This window comes from Emydura macquarii, unplaced genomic scaffold (assembly GCF_026122565.2).
Source record: "Emydura macquarii macquarii isolate MOO-44397 ecotype Brisbane River unplaced genomic scaffold, CSIRO-AGI_Emac_v2 contig_2531, whole genome shotgun sequence".
Classification (NCBI taxonomy): Eukaryota; Metazoa; Chordata; order Testudines; family Chelidae; genus Emydura; species Emydura macquarii.
This window is the reverse complement of record NW_027132668.1, coordinates 3613134-3633973: the sequence shown is the minus strand read 5'-3', so window position 1 is coordinate 3633973 and position 20840 is coordinate 3613134. Positions and strand designations below refer to the sequence as shown.

At 39.3% G+C, this 20840-nt stretch overlaps 1 protein-coding gene across 1 annotated transcript in view; it reads right to left on the bottom strand.

Annotated features, from left to right (window-relative positions):
* Positions 1-7645: 7645 nt before the first annotated feature.
* MRPS9 (mitochondrial ribosomal protein S9) overlaps positions 7646-20840 on the bottom strand; it is a 51473-nt gene continuing 38278 nt past the window's right edge. Inside the window, exons 6-11 of the mRNA XM_067563589.1 lie at positions 19991-20076; positions 16470-16545; positions 13877-14045; positions 12612-12720; positions 11591-11760; positions 7646-7839 (exon numbers count right to left, since the gene is read on the bottom strand). Of these exons, the coding sequence (XP_067419690.1) occupies positions 7748-7839; positions 11591-11760; positions 12612-12720; positions 13877-14045; positions 16470-16545; positions 19991-20076 (702 nt within the window). The 3' untranslated portion in view covers positions 7646-7747. The remainder of the gene's footprint in view (positions 7840-11590; positions 11761-12611; positions 12721-13876; positions 14046-16469; positions 16546-19990; positions 20077-20840) is intronic.

Sequence of the window (20840 nt, the reverse complement as noted above, 5' to 3'; positions counted from 1 at the left end):
GAGAGGCATACCTTTGAGTAGATCCCACCTTTGGTGTGCATGTGCCTCATATGCATGAAACTGGAATCTTTTGAAGAACAGCATTCACTGGGACCAGGCCTATGGCATACTTGTTCCTCCTGGCATACCCAACAGCATAAAGGGCAGAGCAGGCCCAAACATTCTTGTTCCTTCACCCATTCAGAATCCGAGGAGACATGGATTACAAAGGAGCAAAGATTGAGGGTATGTTTGATGGTTCTCAGGGTGCCCAGGACTGAGACACACCTTGTTACTCTATGCCTCCAGCAAGAGGGAGAATTGCTTGTGCTTAACTGCGTGTCAGCTCCCTGACATCACCTGTTAGCCTCAAACACCCTCCTATGGGCAATTTCAGCCCTTCCTTTGCTTTGTAGGTTAACAATACATGTACCTGAACCCCTTTGAAGTGTTCCCTTGTAGCGTTCAGCTCCTTCTCCATGGAACACTCACAGATACGCCAGGTCTTGGACACCCTCTGGGAAGAGATTAACTGACTTTCACAACCTTCCCCAATGCCACAAATAAATGGGGTGATTTCCTGAATGGCTTTATCCTGTCTAAACACTATTGAAGGACTCTTGAAACAACCAGTGTTAGAGCTTACATTCTCCCAGGTTTGAGTTTGGCTTGGTGAAGAAAATGGACAGGTTGATGGTTTGGTTTAAATGAAAAATCAGACACCATCTTGGTAAGAAATTTAGCGTTGGGTCTCAACACTACCTCATCTCTGTCGAAGACAGTATAAGAGGAGTCAGCCATTACTGCCTGAATTTTCTAACCCTCCTAGCTGAGGTGATAACTACCGGAAAGGTAGTTTTGAGTATGAGGTGGTGAAGACAGCACATAGATAAGTGTTTTTTTGGCAGGAGAGGAGGTCCGTAAGAAAAACATTAAGGGAACACAGAAGTCTCCCAAATGGGGAGACAAGCATGAACTAGACCTTTTAGAATTTTTTAAATTGTGGGATAAGAGAACCTTCCATAAGTCTGAAGGGGTGTGTGCGACATGCTGAAATGGCAACTGAATGGACCCAGATAGAGCTGATGGTGTGGCCTGATAGTTTGATTGGAGCATTTAATCTAGAATTTTAGGAACAGAAGTTTGAAATGGGTTTAGACCTTGTTGTGAAGCACCAATGGAAAATATCTTCCACTGTGATGTATAGAATGATCTTACAGAGGGCTTCCTGGTTAGTAAAAGGATTTCTGGGACCTCTGTGGAACAATCCCTGTCTGTTGTGCTCAGCCAGCCAACTTCCAAGTGGTCAGGTGTAGAGGTGTGGGATCTGGATGTCATCAATTCTGGTAGATTGGGGAGAGAACTGGCAGCTGTGCGGACAGATCAGGCCTGAGAGTCAGTAATTCTGACTCAATAAAGGGCTACCTGGCCATCAGGGGAAGGGGAAGAAAAGTACAAAGATCTTAAGATTCTTTCCAGGACCATATGCATTGAGTCTTAGGTGGCTTACATAGGCTCCTCAACCTGTTGTGAAGGCAATTATCACTTAGGGATAAAGAATGGTACCCCTTGGCAGACCATCTGGGGATTAGTCCATCAGTCTAGGGAGAATAAAATAGGATTTGGTTTCATGAGATGGGAATCCATATGGTGTTTGGTGGGCTGGTAAACAGACCTCAGTCAACCTTGGAGAAGGCAGAGGTGAAGTCTGGCAAGAGGTGTCACAATACCGTGTGACCTAATAGTTTGAGATATTTTCTTGTTATTGTTGCTGAGTTCCTCCCTGATGCTGGGCAGACCAAGGATGTGATTGTCTGAAACCTGTTTAGAGAAAGGTATGCCTTTGCTTGTTTGACATTAAAAGAGTCCCTATAAATTCTATGGAATGGGTCGGAGTAAGGAGACAACTTGTCTATTTGACTCTCAACACTAAGCAATGGAATAATTTGAGGACCATAGACAGTGCACTGGAAACTTCATGTGGGGATTTTCCCTCTCAGAAACCATTCATCCAATATGAGTAGATTTGTCATCTCAGATGTGCGGCCACTATTGCCAAGCATTTTGTGAATACATTTGAGGCTTTAGACAGGCAGAAAGGTAGCACCCTGTATTGGTAGATTAGTAGTGTCCCACTATAAACTGGAAATATTTTCTGTTGGCTGAATGAATTTCTAAAAATGAAAATAAGCTTCCTGAGGGTCAGGAGCCATGGACTAATCATAGAATTGGAAGGGACCTCAGGAGGTCATCTAGTCCAACCCCCTGCTCAGAGCAGGACTAACCTCAGCTAAAACATCCCAGCGAGGGTTTTGTCAAGCTGCAGCTTAAAAACCTCTAAAGATGGAGATTCCACCACCTCCCTAGGTAACCCATTCCAGTGCTTCACCACCCTCCTAGTGAAAATTTTTTTCTAATGTCCAACCTAGATCTCCCCCACTGCAATTTGAGACCATTGCTCCTTGTTCTGTCACCTGCCACCACTAAGAACAGCTTAGCTCCATCCTCTCTTTCAGGTAGTTAAAGGCTGCTATCAAATCTCCTCTCATTCTTCTCTTCTGCAGACTGAACAAGCCTAGTTCCTTCAGCCTCTCCTCGTAAGTCTTGTGCTCCAGCCCCCTAATCATTTTTGTTGCCCTCCGCTGGACTCTCTCCAACTTGTCCACATCCTTTTTGTAGTGGGGGGCCCAAAACTGGACACAATACTCCAAATGCGGCCTCACCAATGCCGAATAGAGGGGAATGATCACTTCCCGCGATCTGCTGGCAATGCTCCTACTAATGCAGCCCAATATGCTATTAGCCTTTTTGGCAACCAGGACACACTGCTGACTCATATCCAGTTTCTTATCCACTGTTACCCCCAGGTCCTTTTCTGCAGAACTGCTGCCTAGCTCATCGGTTCCCAGTCTGTAGCTGTGTATGGGATTCTTCCGTCCAAAGTACAGGACTCTGCACTTGTCCTTGTTGAACCTCATCAGATTTCTTTTGGCCCAATCCTCCAGTTTGTTTAGGTCCTTCTGTATCCTATCCCTACCTTCCAGGGTATCTACCACTCCCCCTAGCTTAGTGTCATCTGCAAACTTGCTGAGGGTGCAATCTACCCAATCCTTGAGTTGCTGTGAGCAGATGATGGAAGCTAGTGTCTATCATCCCCTGCCTCCATTTGAGTCAGTGTATAAATTTGTTTAGTTCCCTCAGGTCAAGGATAGGATGCATTTCTCCTGTTCTTTTGAGAATAAGGAAATAGTGACAATAGAAAACCCTCATGTGAAGCATCTCAAAGGGCCACAGAAAACATAAGCTATCAATTTCTTCCTTCAGTTGTCCCTCATGACATGGGGTCCCTTGGGTGCTAGAGCGGACTTAGTTCCACACAGAGCAAGCAAGCCAAAGAATCAGTCCTACTGGCCTGTCCACAGTGATCAGGCTTCAGGACTTGTGGTTTAAAAGCGTCAGAAGACCTGTGACTTTTTAAAGAACTTCTTTGTTCTTTCTGGTTCTGGGGAAGAGGATTAGTGCCATGTATCACTCTCAAAACAGAGCTTAGATTTTCCTTGCCTCTGTGTGGTGAAGGCACCAGTCCTTGGCACTGAACTTCCAAGTTGAGGCCAAATTCTGTTTGGAAGCATGAGGACAGCTGCCTAAAGAAGCTGCTGGCCCCTTGTCAGTACCGGCAACAGAGATGCCCTTCCTACAGGAGCGTTGAAGGAATGGTATCATTGGGAAGATAGTCCTTTTTTGGCATCAGAGAAATATCTTTTGGAATCTGACTCTTTCCTCATGGATTGCTCCAGTACGTAGAGCTTTGGCAAAGTATCTCTGGAAAGGCAAACGGTGGTGGAGAAGGGCTGGCATACAGAGCAACATGGCTCTCAACTAGAAAAGGCATGGCAGAGTGACATGGCTCTCACCCAGAAAAGATAAGCCAGAGTTGGAGCCAGGGATCAGTATCGGAAAGACAGAAGCCAAATGTCAGAACCAGACAGTCAATCAGAGTTGTAAGCTGGAGGTCAAAGCCAGAAGTCTGAGGCTAGAGGGGAGAAGGGACTGGAAGCAGGCCAAAGCATGGACTGGAACAAGGGCAAGTGCAGCTATTGGCCTGGTATATGTCAAGCAGCTGCTGAACTGCTGTGGGGGACTAGTTTATAAGCAGGATTGCTAAACCAGCAGCCAGTTAGGGGCTGTGGCCACTTAGGCAGTGCAGCTGGGCTCAGGGGTTGCCTAGCAGTGCACTTAGTCAGGGAGCAGGCCAGCAGCCATGCCTAGTTGGTCTCGTCGCTGACAGATATACAGACCACCCTTGTATGCAACAAAGGTGAAGTCTTGCATGCTGAGTTACGTAGGTACAAGAGGCCATTTGCCCTAGAAGTCTGAGACAAATCCTTACCCAATTCCTGAGATGAACTTTTAGGTGGGTGGACAGGTCTAGTATGTTCTGGAATTTCTTTTGTGGCAGATGGGCCACTGGTGCTGTGGACTCCAGATCCAACCCTATAAATTTAACCCTTTGAGTTGGAGTTAATATGGACTTCTTTGTTTACTCTTAGACCTAGAAAGGCATAAAGTTGCAAAAGTCTGTTTTATGGAGTTAGTTACCTATTGATGTGACTTCCTCCAAATATGCCAGTTGTTTAAGAACAGATAAGCCTGGACTCATTTCCTGAGGTAAATCACCACCATCTGCTATGTATTTTAAGAATACTGTTGATGCTGTTAATCGGGCACATGGTAGCCAGAACTGTCCACCTGAAATCTCAAATACCTTCTGTAGGAAAAGTGAGTTACTATATGGAAATAACCATACTGAAAGTTGAGAACTATGTACCAGTCACATGGATCTAAGGTTGAAGTTATCAAGGCCAAAGTCACCATCTTGAACATGAGCTTGCCAATGAAGGTGTTCTACTGTTTAAGGGCCAGAATAGGGCAGCACCAGCACCCTTACTTTTTGGGAATTAAAATGAGAGTAAAACTCCTTTCCCACGTACTCTTGAGGTACTTCTTCCACTGAGCTGAGATTTAGAAGTGATTGCTCTTCCTGATGTAGCATGTTCTTGTGAGAAGGATCTCTGAAAAGAGACAGGGAAAGTGGTTGGTGAAGGTTGGAATTGGAGGGAATATTCCACCATCTACGATTTCTAGGACCCAGCAGTCTGTAGTGATGGTGCTCCAGACACCATAGAAATGAGGAGAAAAAAAACCCCTAAAAAATGTTACTTACTTGTATGGTAACTATTGTTCTTTGATATGTGTTGTGCACATATACATTCCACTACAGGTGTGTATGCATCCAATGCACTCGAGGTGGAGACTTTTGCCAGCAATAACACTGGGTAGCACGTGTCCCTACTCTCCTTGTGCGCAGAGATGAGGACACAAAAGCTCCCTCCCTCTCTTTAATGTATCACTGTATATTTAGTGTTAAGTGTTGAGATTGTGCCCAGATTGAAAAACCTCTTCCACTTTGCTATATATGTGGCTTTAGAGGATTGTTTTCTGCTGTTCACCAAAATGGCTTAGATATTTTGGAAGCATGACCTTTTGTGAGTATTCAGCCAGACATCGTCTGTTCAGTGAGGTGGAGAGATTGAAGGTTGGGAGGCAGACTTGCCCTGGTTCTGGGACAGAACTTGACTAGAAGCAAAGATATTGGTGACCAGATGGACAGCCGATGTAGGTCTGTGTATCAGTACTGTCTTGGCCAACCTGGTGCCCTTAGGATTAATTCTGCCTTGTCCCTTTTCAGTTTCCTGAGTACTCTTGGGATGAACTGAGCTGGAAGAAATGCATATTGGAGGTAGAGTGGACAGGGGAGAAAGAAGGCATCTTTAATGGAACCCAGGCTGCAAAATCTTTGTTGTTCAGGTTGATTGCAAACAAATCTATTACTGTGTACCCCCACTTGAGGAAGCAGAATGTCCTACCTGATTGATTACGCATATTGGTATATGAAATCCCTATTAAAGAAATCTGCAGTTGTGTTTCTCGCCCCGGAAGCTGGAAAGTTTCAGAGATACTTGGTTTCTGTTATCTAATTTCTTGGGCTCCTTGTCTGTGTTGCTTTTTATTGACTTTGCTAAAGACCTCCCAATTGCTGTAATGACAAACAGTGACCCTCGTGTGTGGGTGCATATCAAGTTGCTTGAAGCACTAGGAAGGCACTTCATAGTGATGATCTGCCCTTTTTAATGTTGGTGCCAAAGAAGCAGGCATCTGCCAGAGCAATTTAGCTGGCTCTAAATGTCCCTTGGTGATGGTCATTGCAAGAGATCATTGCACTGAAACCTCCGGTGTGTTAGCCATTCTGCAACAAGTCCTTGTAATCATCTGAGGTCAAGGTAGATCACTCAGGTATCACAGCCCTATCAGGAGATGATATGGGAGCCAGGATGGGATCATCCTCTGTCTGTGACTCCTCATAAGAGCCATTACCATTCTATTCAGCTGGCAGAAAGAACAGATTGGGCTGGCTGTAAAGCTCCCTTGTGAGATGGTGGTGAAGGGCATCTAGCACTGGACTGGGATGTAAATATTGGTCTTCTAGCATGATGCAGCCCCCATGGAGCCCAGTAAAGCCACAGCTGCTGGTAAGCATAAGGGGCAGGTTGGTCAAGGAGGAAGATACTAGGGAGTACTCTGCCTCTTTGAACGTCCACAATGAGGGTAGTAAAACTCAGCCCTCAACTCCCTCTCAAGTGTCTACTGGCCTGAATATTTTAACCCGGGGAACAAACTAGCGAGACTGCACTACTGTCCTCTGACCATGAAGACTAGAATGAATAATGCTGGTATGCTGGGAACACCCTCAGACTGCCTCTAGTCAGTACTGCTGATGTGCTCATTATTGGTGTAGGATCAGCGATCAGGATGTACCTTTACTACCGCAAATAGTGGGGAATCTGGTACCAAAGATATCAGTAGGTCTTTGGACTCCATATAGGATATCAGTACCGAATCAGTTGGTGCTGAAGTCAGACAGGAGAATAGTACTGATACCAGAACAGAGATTACTGGGAACCTTAATAGTAGGTAACTTTTGCATTACCATGGAAGTCGATTTAGAGGCACAGTGACTGCTACCTGACTACATGCCAAAGGGACCCTTTTGGGACCTGGTACTGTCCTTTTCAGTTGAGGATCAAGAGGCTTTGTGGCTCCAAGAGGAAGGACCTGGTGAAAGAACCCTAGATTACTTCTTTTTGTGGGCTCGGTGCTCTTTCTTTTCTGTCCCCTGAGATTTTACTGGACAAGGATGGATCTTTATGAGCAACTCTTTCTACTTCCCAAGTAGGAGAGCTAGCAGGCATAGTTTTTGATGATGAGTTCTTACAAGTTTCTGCCTCAGGCATTCTGTGGTCTAAAGAGGGATGCATTGATCTCTCCATCAGGAATATTTTCAGAGAAGACTCTGTAGCTCTCTGGATTCTCTTAGAAGAGGATCTACATATTACATCTCTCTCTGTCATGTGCCCCTCACACAGGCACAGTAAGCATCTGCTATGACCATCACTAAGGGTATGTCTAAACAGCAGCTGGGAGTAATTATTTTGGCCTTAAATTTTAGATTTATTTTTCAGATGAAAGATTTCACAATTTGCGACTTTAAAAAAATCTTAACTTACAGTCAGTTGTTAACAGATTTTAAAGAGGAAAAACATGGTAATTAGAAACAAAAACATTTATTACCAGATATATTTACACAACAGTGATTGTAAAGAAACTGCTGAAACACATGACTTTTCTTTAATATCTGCTCCATTTTGACTTAGCGTTTTTTCCAGGTGAACTTCTTGCGGGCTCCCTCCATACCAGGCTTCTTTCGTTCCCTGTTACGTGGATCAGGTGTCAATAGTCCAGCTACAGGAAAATAGGAAGAGAGTCATTTTATGAAGTATAACATTCATTAATATAGTTTGTGTGTGTGTGTTAGAGAAAGAGAAGAGGGTTTCAGAACAATTGGTGACCTTGCATACCACATGAATTGGAACATCTAGGCCGAAAAGGAGGACAAAGATACAGCTTGAAACCAACAAAAGGGAATTTAGTTTAGTTAAGCTCTATAGAATTTTAATACTGTTACAGTATTTGATTTTTTGTATATTATACATCACAAATCTTATAAAAATCACCCCACTGATGTAAAGGACATTTTATTTGTACAAATATTTGAGTTCACTTTTGGGCAGAGTTACTGATTAGTAGTAGTATAGTATTTAGTATTTAGGCCTGTTTATTTGTCTGAAATAGCATTTTGGGTTTGTTTGCCTGCTTGAGAGCTGAGGTTTTTGAATATTGAGTCTGTGTATTATAAACTTTACTGACATATGTAAACAAAGAACAGACAGGCTTACAGCCAAATGGTTTTTTGTTACTATGAGAAAAGATAAGGTGTATAGTGAAAGTGTTGCTGGATATAGTGGGAGTTTGATATATGGATGTATAATTAAGGACAGTTCTGCGTTGGTACCTCTGCCAAGACAGATGCCAGAACAAGGTCAAGCAACCAGTTGAGAGGGGCAAAGAAGAATTGGAATAAGAAAGAAAGACTAAAGCCAAAGAAAAGGTGACCATGGCTGGAACATAATCTTACTCCCTATCTCTTCCATTGGGTACAAAAAAAGGTGGTACTGAAGCTCCCAGAGCCAAGACCCTTCAAAATGGAACATGACCATATATTGTAAGGGGTGGTACCAGGGGTGGGTATAATTAAGCCTATCAAGAAAGGGGAAAGAAGGAAGCTTTACAGGTGTGGAGACCTGTGGTTTATACTTGCTTGTTAACCCCAATAAAAATCGCATTGCCTGAACTTTGAACTCTGGCCTTCTGCTTTCTGTCTGCCAAATAAGAATTGAGGGAAAAGGGAAGAGCCCTAGCAGGCTGCTATAAAAAAAATAATATAATATATAACAAATGGAAGAAAGAGCAAGTTGATAATAATGAACATAAATCAGAAATTAGGAATTGTAGAAAATTGATAAGGGAAGCAAAGGGACACAAGGCGAAATCAATGGCTAGCAGAGTTAGGGACAATCAGGAGGAGTTTTAAAATATATTAGGAACAAAAAAAAAATCCCAGCAATAATACTGGTCCACTATTAGATGGTATTGGGAGAATTATCAATAATAATAAAGAAAAGTCAGAAGTGTTCAAGAAATATTTCTGTTCAGTATTTGGGCAAAAACAAATGATATAGTCTCATCACATGGTGATGATAGTACTCCTTCCATTCCATTAGCATTTCTGGAGGATATTAAACAGCAGCTACTAAAGTTAGACATTTTTAAATCAGCAGGTTCAGATGACATGAATCCAGGAGTTTTAAAAGAGCTGGCTGAAGAGCTTACTGGACCATTAATGTTGATTTTCAGTAAGTTATGGAGAACTGGGAAAGTTGCAGAAGACTGGAAGAAAGTTAATGTGCCAATTTTTAAAAAGGATAAATGGGATGCCTGGCTAATTGTAGGCCTGTAAACCTGACAGAGACTGGCAAAATAATGAAGTGGGTGATACGGGACTGGATTAATAAAAGAATTAAAGGAGAGTAATGTAATTAATGCAAATCAACCTGGGTTTAAGGAAAATAGATCCTGTTAAACTAACCTGACATCTTTTTTTGATGAAATTACAAGCTTGGTTGATAAGGGCAATATTGACATAAAATACTTAGACTTCTGTAAGGCATTTGACTTGGTATTGCATGACATTTTGATAAAAAAAACTAGGACGATATAAAATTAACATGGCACACATTAAATGGATTAAAATCTGACTAACTGATTGGTCTCAAAATGTAATTGTAAATGGGGAATCATTACTATGCTCGTATGTTTCCAATAGGGTCCTGCAGGATCGATTCTTCGTCCTACACCTTTTAATAAAATCATGACTGATAAAGTTTGCAGATGACAAAAACTGGAGTGTGGCAAATAATGAAGAGGACAGTTCACTGATAAAGAGAAATCTGGATCGCTTGGAAAATTGGGCGCAAGCAAGCAATATGCATTTTAATACGATTAAATGTATATGTATATATGGAGAAAAAAAGAACGTAGGCTGTACTTAAAGAATAGGGGACTAACTTGAAAAGCAATGACTCGGAAAATATTTGGGTGTCATGGGGGATAATCAGCTGAACATGAATTTCCAATGTGACGCTGTGGCCAAAAGAGCTAATGCGATCCTGGAATATATAAACGGGAATCTTGAGTAGGAGTAGAGAGGTTATTCTACCTATGTTGTACTTGACACTGGTGCAACTTTGGCTGGAATAGTGTCCAGTTCTGGTGCTCACAATTCAAGAAGGATGTTGATACATTGGAGAGGGTTCAGAGAAGAGCCATGAGAACGATTATAGGATTAGAAAACACACCTTTTCATGACAGACTCAAATAACTCAATCTATTTAGCTTAATAAAGAGAAGGGTAAGGGGTTACTTGATTACAGTCTGTAAGTACCTATGTGGAGAACAAATATTTAATGATGTGCTCTTCGATCTAGCAGAGAAAAATATAACACAATCCAATGGCTGGAAGCTGAAGCTAAACAAATTCAGACCGGAAATAAGGCGTACATTTTTAATGATGGGGGTAATTAACCGTTGGAACAATTTATCAGGGTTGTGGTGGATTCTCCATCACTGACAATTTAAAATCAAGACTGGATGCTTTTCTAAAAGCTATGCTCTAGGAATTATTTTGGGGAAGTTGTATGGCCTTTGTTATACAGGAGGTCTGACTAGATGATCCAAATGATCCCTTCTGGGCTTGAAATCTATGAATAAATAATTCAAAAGCATGTTCAGCAGAGACAAAAATTTACTTAGAATTCTGCTGCCTTCATTATCAGTAAGTGTTTTCAACATATTTCCCTTAGTCTATTTAAAAACTCAATGTTTCTAATTCTGCACTGTTGCAATAGTGTGGCATCTTCTACGTACAGGAAGTTATCAGTTACTGCAGCTACCTAGGGTAGTAAATGTTTGTTTTAATGATGCCTTCTGAATAAGGGAGAGAGGAGGAACCTCTAACTTGGCCTATTTCGAGTAACCTGCTTATACTTATGCTCCTTTTCATCCCTTCAGAGCAAGTGGAAACTAATCTACTGGTAGCCCCAACATTTTGGTGCTAGAATGCTGGAACAAGAACCTTTAGAATATACTAGAGCTGTATTTATTAAACTGACAAGCAATATGCAGTCTTAGAATCTTTTCTCCCCATAACATTTGGACTCAAGATTTTTCTCTGACTTGATATACTACTACATGTGTTTCTGCACTGATGGGGTGCAGCCTAAGCAGGGGTTCTCAGGATTGTCAGCCTAACATCTCGTGATCAGGTTATAGCAGAAGATATTCAAAGAGGAAACACAGTTAGGACATTTGAAAGATGTTAGGAAAACTGACTATTAAAACTATTTACAACTAAAGCCTGAGTCCTGCAAACACTTATGCACATGAGTAGTCCCACTGATTTCAATGGGACTATTCACTTGTGTGTTTGTAGGGTCAGGCCTTAACAATCTTATTAATCTTAGTCAGATAGTTACTGGAAAAGGGTGTAAATGTATTACTGTTGGAATGATACATTCTTTCCTACTTATGCTCATACCTTGCCTCATAAATTCCACTTCGTTTTTAGTGATGAAGCTACACAAGGCTCTTGCAGAGGCTAAACGGATTGCTCCCACCTGTGAGGATCTACCTCCACCAGAGACTGTACAGACCATATCATGCTTTCCAAGTCTATCAAGGAACTGGAATGGAAACATTAACTGTTCTCTGGAAAAATATAAGGTACACACAGTATTTAATTTTTATAAATTGCAGGTTATATATAACATTGCTAATTTATGAGACAGTTAAATGATGACCTGACATATGTAAACTAAAGAAATGCAAGCTTCCCTGTACTGCTTTGGCAATGCATTAAACCCAGATGTGAAAGGACTATTCAATTAGATGATTGGCATATACAAGGTGTTTGAATTGTATAGCAAACAGATGGAATAAAATAAACCCATACTGGCTCATTCTAAGGAAACTTTTTTTTACTTATCTTCAGAAATCATGTCAGTGCAAGATGAACTGAAACTGTGTGTGCAGTCCATGCAGTCTGAAATTTTCAATTAAGTGTCTTAAATTACATTGTTTGTTTGTACTATACTGATGTATGCTGGAGTGAGACTGCTCTCAGGAAACAGATATATTTCAGAAGTCTATTCCAGCAAACTCAAGAGCTACTCTGAGCTGAGAGGATCCCCTAACTGAAGTACCAAAATAGTCAGTCTTCTTATTCTTTGCAACCCTGTTAGAAAAAAGGCAGATGAGAAAGAGAGCTAAGCTTAATTCTGAGCCCCATACACTCTGAGTTTTCACAATCATGAGAAATAATGGAAACAAGCTGAGTTTTCATAAATCAGACACTTATATAGGAACAAGAGACAGTATTAGCTTTAAAGATCCATGCAGAAACATCAAGAAAAAAATCAGTTAAAAGAATATGCATAATAACAACAACAAAATAATAATCTTAGCCCTTTTTGATGTATTGCATACTTGAAATGCAATACCTAAACATGATGGTTTCTGTGTAGGTTGTTAATGTTAAAACAGATACATGGTGCTCTCACCTGTCTTGCATCACTGGAAAGTAACGTAAATAATCTATTCCGTTCACTGTAATTTTTCCGCTTCCATTGTCATGAAGTACTACGGTTGCTCTTGAAGTCTTTCTTTTGCCTTAAACAAACAAAGCACTCCTCATTTATTGTGGGTTCATTATTTTCAGCATATCAAATAAAAAAAAAAGCCAAGTAGATCTTATATTTTCATACAGCAGTAATGAGTTCCTTTTTGGAGGTAAAAGTGTGTGGGGGGGTAAATATAAGTAACATTCAGCATGCTACTGCACTGAATAGATTTTATCCTTTTGTTAATGTTCATGGAAAAGAGAGAAAAAGGACAAAACGGTCAGTATATCTTATATAGTACAACTTTGAGCAGTTTTACTTTAGAAGCTGAAAAGCAATATTCTGAACACTACAGAGTAACAGAGAAAGATGATTTAATGTGGTAATGACACATGAAGAACTAAAGCAGTTTGTTGCACTTATGCATGTTCCATATCTACCGTCTCATATGAAGCACCATTGCAGGAGCTAATAATAAAAAACATTTGGTGAAAAAAAATTAAGGTACCTTGTTAAAAAATGTACAACAGAGCATCAGTTTAATAAAGAATGTTCATATGAATGTGTACGTACGATTTAATTATATTGATATGAACAGTGCTGCTATATTTTTTGTCCACATTTAGTAAGGTTTTATCATAAACTGCTATCTACAGAGTTTTAGATCTCCGTGAAAACATTAGCTTTAAGCTAAAATATGACATACAAACTCTCAGCTCAGAAGAAATAGTCTGGTTTACAACTCTGAGCTCTGGTAATGTTTAAAAGGTTGTTTGATAAATGAATTTTGAAACCTAGCAGCCTGTGAAATAGAATTGTGTTTTTGTTTATTTAAAGGGAAAATAAAGATAAGAGTTATTGAACTTACAAAACTTGGCTATAATGCCTTTTCTTAAGGAATGCAGAGTGCCCATGTCTACTAATTTCAACAACTTAGTGATTTACTATTATTTTGAAGGCACTACTGTAGATCATTATGGATCATTAGATAATGGAATATGGGCCATACACTTCCATCAAGACATCGAACCCTAACTGTACAATATTAATTCAAATGTATGAAATGAAGAAATGTACCAATCAACAGAAGACTTTGCTGAGTAAATGTTGGGGTTAACAAAAAAAACCCCAAAAAAGTCATAAATTCTGAGTCTCAACTGGAGACCTTCACCACTCCAACCAGATAGACATCTTGAAATTATTACCTTCCCCGGTGCTGAAGGCCACTCCTTGCTCATCATATTGCAGGGGCTCAATCACCACCATGTTCAATTGTAAAGCTAGTTCTTTGCGAAACTTTAGCACATACTCTTCTTCGATGTCACAACATGGCAACATCACTAATCTTTCTAGCAGCCGAATACATATCGAATACTGTAGACAATAAAAATTCATTAAGAGATGCAAGTGTAATTGCATTTGCTAAAACTTTCTATTTTTATATACTTGATCTTTCCTACTTTGCTTTTATTGATGATTTTTGACAAGATGACACTTTTGCATACACATGCTGCTTCAAAAACAGCATGCAAATGCATCATTTTCTGTGTGACTAAAGATACCTAATCCTTTCTTCAGGCAACAATGAATATTGAATTCGAAGTATAACCAACTTCTTTGTAATACAGGATTATTATATTAGAATGAAGTTCATCTCAATTTTAAAAGAAAACTTTTACTAGGCCTTGGATCTGAATCCAACTTTATTTTTATTAGAATAGAGGAGGAAAAGCTTTTTCAACTCATTTCTAGGTAAGTCAGTATCTATACAGAAATAGAAATAATTTTATTTTACTAAACTGCACCTCTTACATGATTATATTTCATAATACATACTGGAAACATATCTCTTTGGCTGTTCAAGCTGAGTTACTTTAATGTTTATGATTTCCTTTAAAACTGAACAATCAAGCTATTTAAAAATTCAAGAGATACTTGACTTAAAGGGCAACCTCTTGAAATAAATTATCCTTTGCTCCTGTGTGCTTTTTTTCCTAGTTCTTGAACATGTGATTAGAAAGTAAACACCTCAGCATTAACCCCTTTGTGCTGAAAGCTGGGATGGTTACTACAAAGCATTACTTGCAGGAGTTTTGGACCACCAGTAACAAAGAAATATAAGGACGTCATTGTGTATAAAAACATTTTTACATTTTTTCCTACTTACAGGGTATTTTAAAAATTGCTTTTGATAGGTTTTTTTTTTTTAACCCACGCTGCATTTCCAGCATCTTCTGCAGTGGGCTATTTTCTTATAAGTAAATTAACAATATCAGTAGATATTCTGATATCACTCAGAGAAAAATGAAATGTTATATTTCAGTCCAATGTTCTAATGTATATTTCTGAGGCACGGCTTTTTAGAAAAAAAATGTACATTAACATAACACGTATGGGCTAAATGCCTTTAAAAGTGAAAAAAAAAATTCAAAATTGTGGAAGCTGTAAATGAGGAAAACCACCAACAGTTCTCACTTGCAGAGCACATAAAAAAATCAATTGTTTCCATTTTGCTTAGTACCCTTAATGCAAGCACCACAGAAAGCTTTGCTGCAACAACAAAATGTAAGATAAATGGAGCAGGCAAAAGAGTACAGCTAATATTTAAAGAACTCAATACATGCAAACATTTTAGTTTGTTTCCAGAGGCTGAGCCTTTGTGTTTTTTTGTATTTATTCACAGGCCACTGTGAATAAATACCTAGTATGGTATTTTCTAGCCCACTGATATTTTACAGAAGTGTGAGGTATGGTAGAAAGGCAAGCTGTGAGGAGCACTAAACTGTCTGGGTATGCTTGTGAATGCAAAACAATTTCCAGGGCTTTGGGAAAATAAACAGAAAAATCCATACTGACCATCATAGTATTACAAGAGATACTGAAATTGAGGACCTCCTTTCATTACTAGCGAGATGGTCTGTTGTCTGAATCTCTCAGGGATAGTGGAATACACAGTAATGAAGGATGTAGAGGATAAAATTTCTAGAATGCTTAGACAAAGTTTGTTAACCCTGTCTGATGCTGCCCAACTCAAACTTCAAATTCCACTGGGAAATTAAGGTTCCATTGATAAACCATAACTCAGAGGATCATACAGGCTGACTGGGATGTGCATTTTTGGGCCCCTGTTCTTATTTGGAAGACCTCAGTTCAGTAAAATATCAGCGTTATTCCTCACCCACGGAAATCAGCTGCAGTAGTGAGTTACCGGACTTGATCTTAGAGATGCATGTAGTAAAGTGCCAGATGCAGAGTTCTTCAGAATCAACTTCAGATGACTCAAGAATATTGCAGATAAATTGTTTATACTAGGAAAATTTTGCAAAAATCTCCCACCATCACTTCCACCAGTTCAATTTCACCTATAGCACTGTAACACTGGGAAACCTGTAGATGAGCCCTACTCAATGTCAATGAGGTTTTAAGCACTGTGTTGATTACATCTTTTGTGAGCAGGGTTATATGACACAGTGATGGCACATCTACACAAGGGCTCCCAATATCGTCACCACTGATGGAAATGGACCATGTTAGCAATGGTGGGGTATTTTTATATTTTCCTAGTGTGCATAAGGATAAATAAGACTACTCAGGCCGCTTTTGAGGACAGAGATAACACGCCAATATGAAAAACATTTAGTTGGGGAGAAGGGGGGAAAACAGATGACACTTAAAAAAAAGAATTAAACATTTTAGAAGCATCTGCCTCCAAGATATACTTTTTCAGGATCCTAAATGCAGTCAGAGTCTGTATTTTTAAGATACAGGTCCCTTAAATTAAAAAGATTAATTACTCACATCATGATCTGACAGTTTTTCCACTAACATTTCTTCCAATTCCTCCTTAATCAGCCATCTGCTGCCAATCAGGTTTCTGTTTAAAATATCACATATATTCTCTTTTTAATTAACCATGCAATTAGAGTTATATCACAAAGGACCACACATACAGTCGGTCTTGGTTCAGAAATGTATTTTTCTACTGCAAAACAGTATAATATTCACTATGTGAATGTGATTTATAATGTTTAAGTTGGTTATGAAAGCTTTCTTATGAAAGGAATGGTAACTACACTTATTAAATTCACTGCATCAAGAGTTAATTATGAATGTTACTTAAGCATCACTCATTATTGCTACTGAAGTTAAAAGCCAATCAGCAGTTCCACGAGAAGTTCATTTCCCACAGATTTACAACTACGTTCTAAAAAACTTGGCCCACAAGATTTCAGCAAAACTAAATGCACACAAAACTAGATTAAAAACAACAATAAGGCCGTTTCTAGATCTTAACCTGTTAATCATTGGGGCAGCTCTGCTGCTGGCAGCAGTGGTGGGAGTGCTCAGATAGAAGGAAACTAGTAGCCAGTGGCGTTTTAGCCACCATGTCATCTAGACCTACTCTGAGTTAGCTTAGACAACATGTCAGTGCTGGGCTCTGTATCAGCACTCCCACTGTCACTATCAACGAAGGAAGTGCACCAGCGGTAACAATGGTGGAAATTTTAAAGAAAATAGTCTGGTGTAGAGAGACAGCCTTAAGGTCTGACTCAAGTTAAACCAATAAAAGAAAGGAAATTCAAAGCATTGTGCCAAATATGCCCTTTTCATGTAGGTATTATATAAAAAAAGTGTCCAAACATTGACTGATGGGACAGTATACCACATATGTAATTGGGGTGAGACTACAAGGTGGCCTAAGGAGGAAACCTTGACTCTATTTTTTTTTTTTTTTTTTTTTTGCTTTTGTAATTTGTTAGAAGCAATAAATGTTAATTAATATTTTTAGTGGAACAATTAAATGTCCCAATTCCAGGAAGCATCCCTATTTAGGGCTACACTTAAGCATACATTTACCTTTAGCACGTGTTTAAGAGCTTTCCTGAATCAGGGCCTAAAACGACCTCAACTACCATAGCCTCACAATATTACTGTTTTGGCAGCTAAAGTCCTGATCCTGCAAAATTTCAATACATGCTTAACTTTACAGATGAGTAGCTCCAATGAAGTCAATGGCATTATTCATATGTGTAAAGATAGGTGTGCGCTTAAGTCTCTTCAGGATCAGGGCCTAACCCTGTAGTTAAGATTGCAAAATGTCTGCATAACTGCCCCTTGTTTTCAGATGCTCAGTTCACTGAAAAAAGTATTTCTTCATTTTAGAGTTAAACGATCTATTCTTGTCCCAGTGGGAAAGGTACATATGTTTTTGGAAAACTTGAAAAAATCCCTCCAGCTACTTGGTTTTTAGAATATGAAAGAAATATAGTTTTTTTCAGTTTTGACCATCATATTTTTTCATATGAGCAAATTAATTGGATAAGTTTTGGAAGGAGTCATGTTATATCAGATTATTTTTCAGAAGCATCCACTATGAACTCCAATCCAATTCTCTCTTTGCTTGCTCAAAAACAAAGGATATGTCTAAACTGCATTTTGGAACTAGTGGGAATGAATCTCCAGGGTCAACGGACTTGGGCTAGCAGGGACTCGTACTAGTGCTCTAAAAATAGCTGTGTAGACAGCACTTTGAAGTTGTGCTTTGGGCTGGAACTTCAGCCCCAAGCAGCAATTTCAAAGTGCTGTTTACACAGCAAGGCTCACTGCTGAAGACTCCAAAATGCAGTGTAGACATATCCTAAAAGGCTATCCTCAAAAGATATGATGAATAAACTCTACACACTATAGAAACTCTCTTTAATCATGAAGGAACGTGGACATCAGCCAACTAAGAAACAAAGATAAAAACTGATGTACCACTGCTGAAGACAAAAAATAATCTCACATTAACATGACTGTCCCAGCTACCAAAATAGGAAAGCATAGCAACGTACACTGAAGTGGTTATAACCCCAAACCACAGTGACAAAACAAAATAAAGGATGCTATGCAACTTTCATTGAATGTTACGCAGAAAAAAAATCAACACAAAAAACTAACGGCTAAAATAGAAACATGGCAGATCATCATTATGGGAAATTGGAACACTGCATAATGCTGGTCTGAGGACACACTGCAGGATAATGATGAAAGAACTGCAGTCCTGAAAAATCAACCATTTAACTGGAAGAAAAAGGAGTGGACAGCAAGAATATGCCACAGATTCCTTGGTCTCTCTGAATCAATGGAACATCTCCAACCATACAACCTTTTCTGAATCCTGACTCCGTCTATGGAGGAATTACTAAAAAAATTCTCAAAACACAACTAGGCTACTGCATCCTAGTTCCTGGATTCCTCAAAGGAAGGAAACTGCATCCAGGCTTTATAATATTGACTAATTTCAAAGACTGACAAGCAACCCTGACTGCAGCCATTAAAAAGACTTATTAACACGCAAACCACCATTATGGTCGTCCAGGAATTCTCCGATGACCTTCAATAGAAATGAGTGACCAGTAACCCAGTCAGTAAAATCCATAAGGAAAATGGCATTGAATACAGAACCATCTACTTTGAAACCTTCTGTGAAAAACCCCCCAAACACCTTCACCCAACAAGAAGTTTTAAATACTGTTAATATACTGCATCCTCTTCTCATTTCAGTTAAGTGATAAACAAAGAAGCTAAGAAAGAAGACAGGGAATTTGTTCCTATTCTTTTCCCTTTTGGAAGAGAAAGAATAAAAAGGGGAAGAGAAAGGAAAACTACTCAGATATGTTTGCACTGGGAAAAGAAAGAGGAGGATGTTAAAAATGGAATGGTTAATATAAACACAATAAGGAACTTCATAATAATAATAATAATCTCAGAGTTATGAACACCAGAGTTACAAACTGATTGGTCAACCACACACCTCATTTGGAATTGGAAGTATGCAATCAGGCAGCAGCAGAGACCAAAAAAAGTTAAAAAAGTAAATACAGTACAGTAAACTACTAAACAAAAAATAAAGGGAAAGCAGCATTTTTCTTCTGCATGGTACAGTTTCAAAGCTGTATTAAGTCAATGTTCAGTTGTAAACTTTTGAAAGAACAACCATAACGTTTTGTTCAGAGTTACAAACATTTCAGAGTTAACAACCTCCATTCCCGAGGCGTTCGTGACTCTGAGGTTCTACTGTAGATTCCTTGTGCGTTGAGTCACCTATCCTTAAGTAGGAATTATGATCAGAAATGATTGGTCTTATGACAGATGTTTACTGTACTGCCAACTTTTACAAATTAGTCATGAATCATGGGATTTTGGCACCTGCAGGACAAGCTCTCATAATGATATGAGACACTTCTCTACTCCAGCGATTGTAAGAAGTGCTAAAATAATATATTAAAGCAATTTAAGAAAACAGGTATCTACATTAGTGCAAGTAATCAACTCACATTTGTTTTCTGTTCTCAGGAGGTAAGCTCTGGGCTCTCAACTTGTCTTGGTATTTCTCGATGTCTAGCTGTTTCCCATAGATTTCCTAACATATACAGAAATATGTATAAAAGGGTATTTTAATTAAACAATATATATTTTATTGTTTATATGGTTTTAAATAACAAAACATTCAAATATTACTTATCGATGTATGTGTATTATCCAAACACCCTGAAGAGTACAAAAAAGATATAGGGGTGATTGTAAAAATGGCTAAAGTATTTAACAAATGTTAAAAGTACACTGTAGGTTCAAAATATATACAAGACCCTGATCCTGCACTCACTTCAATGAGGCTAAACATGTGCATAACTGTCTGAAAGATTGGTGCCTAAATGATTCTCAACATTAAAAACGATTTGGGCATATTGGCTGATCACAAGATGACTATGAGCCACCAGTGTGATGTGGCCGTGAAAAAAGCTAATGTGGTCCTAGGATGCATCAGGCGAGGTATTTCCAGTAGAGATAGGGAGGTGTTAGTACCATTATACAAGGCGTTGGTCAGACCTCATCTGGAATACTGTATGCAGTTCTGGTCTTTCATGTTAAGAAAGATGAATTCAAACTGGAAAAGGTGCAGAGAAGGGCTACTAGGATGATCTGAGGAATGGAAAACCTGCCTTACGAGAGTAGACTCAAAGAGCTTGGCTTGTTTAGCCTAACCAAAAGAAGGCTGAGGGGAGATATGATTGCTCTCTATAAATACATCAGAGGGATAAATACCAGGGAAAGAGAGGAGTTATTTCAGTTCAGCACCAATGTGGACACAAGAACAAATGGATATAAACTGGCCATCAGGAAGTT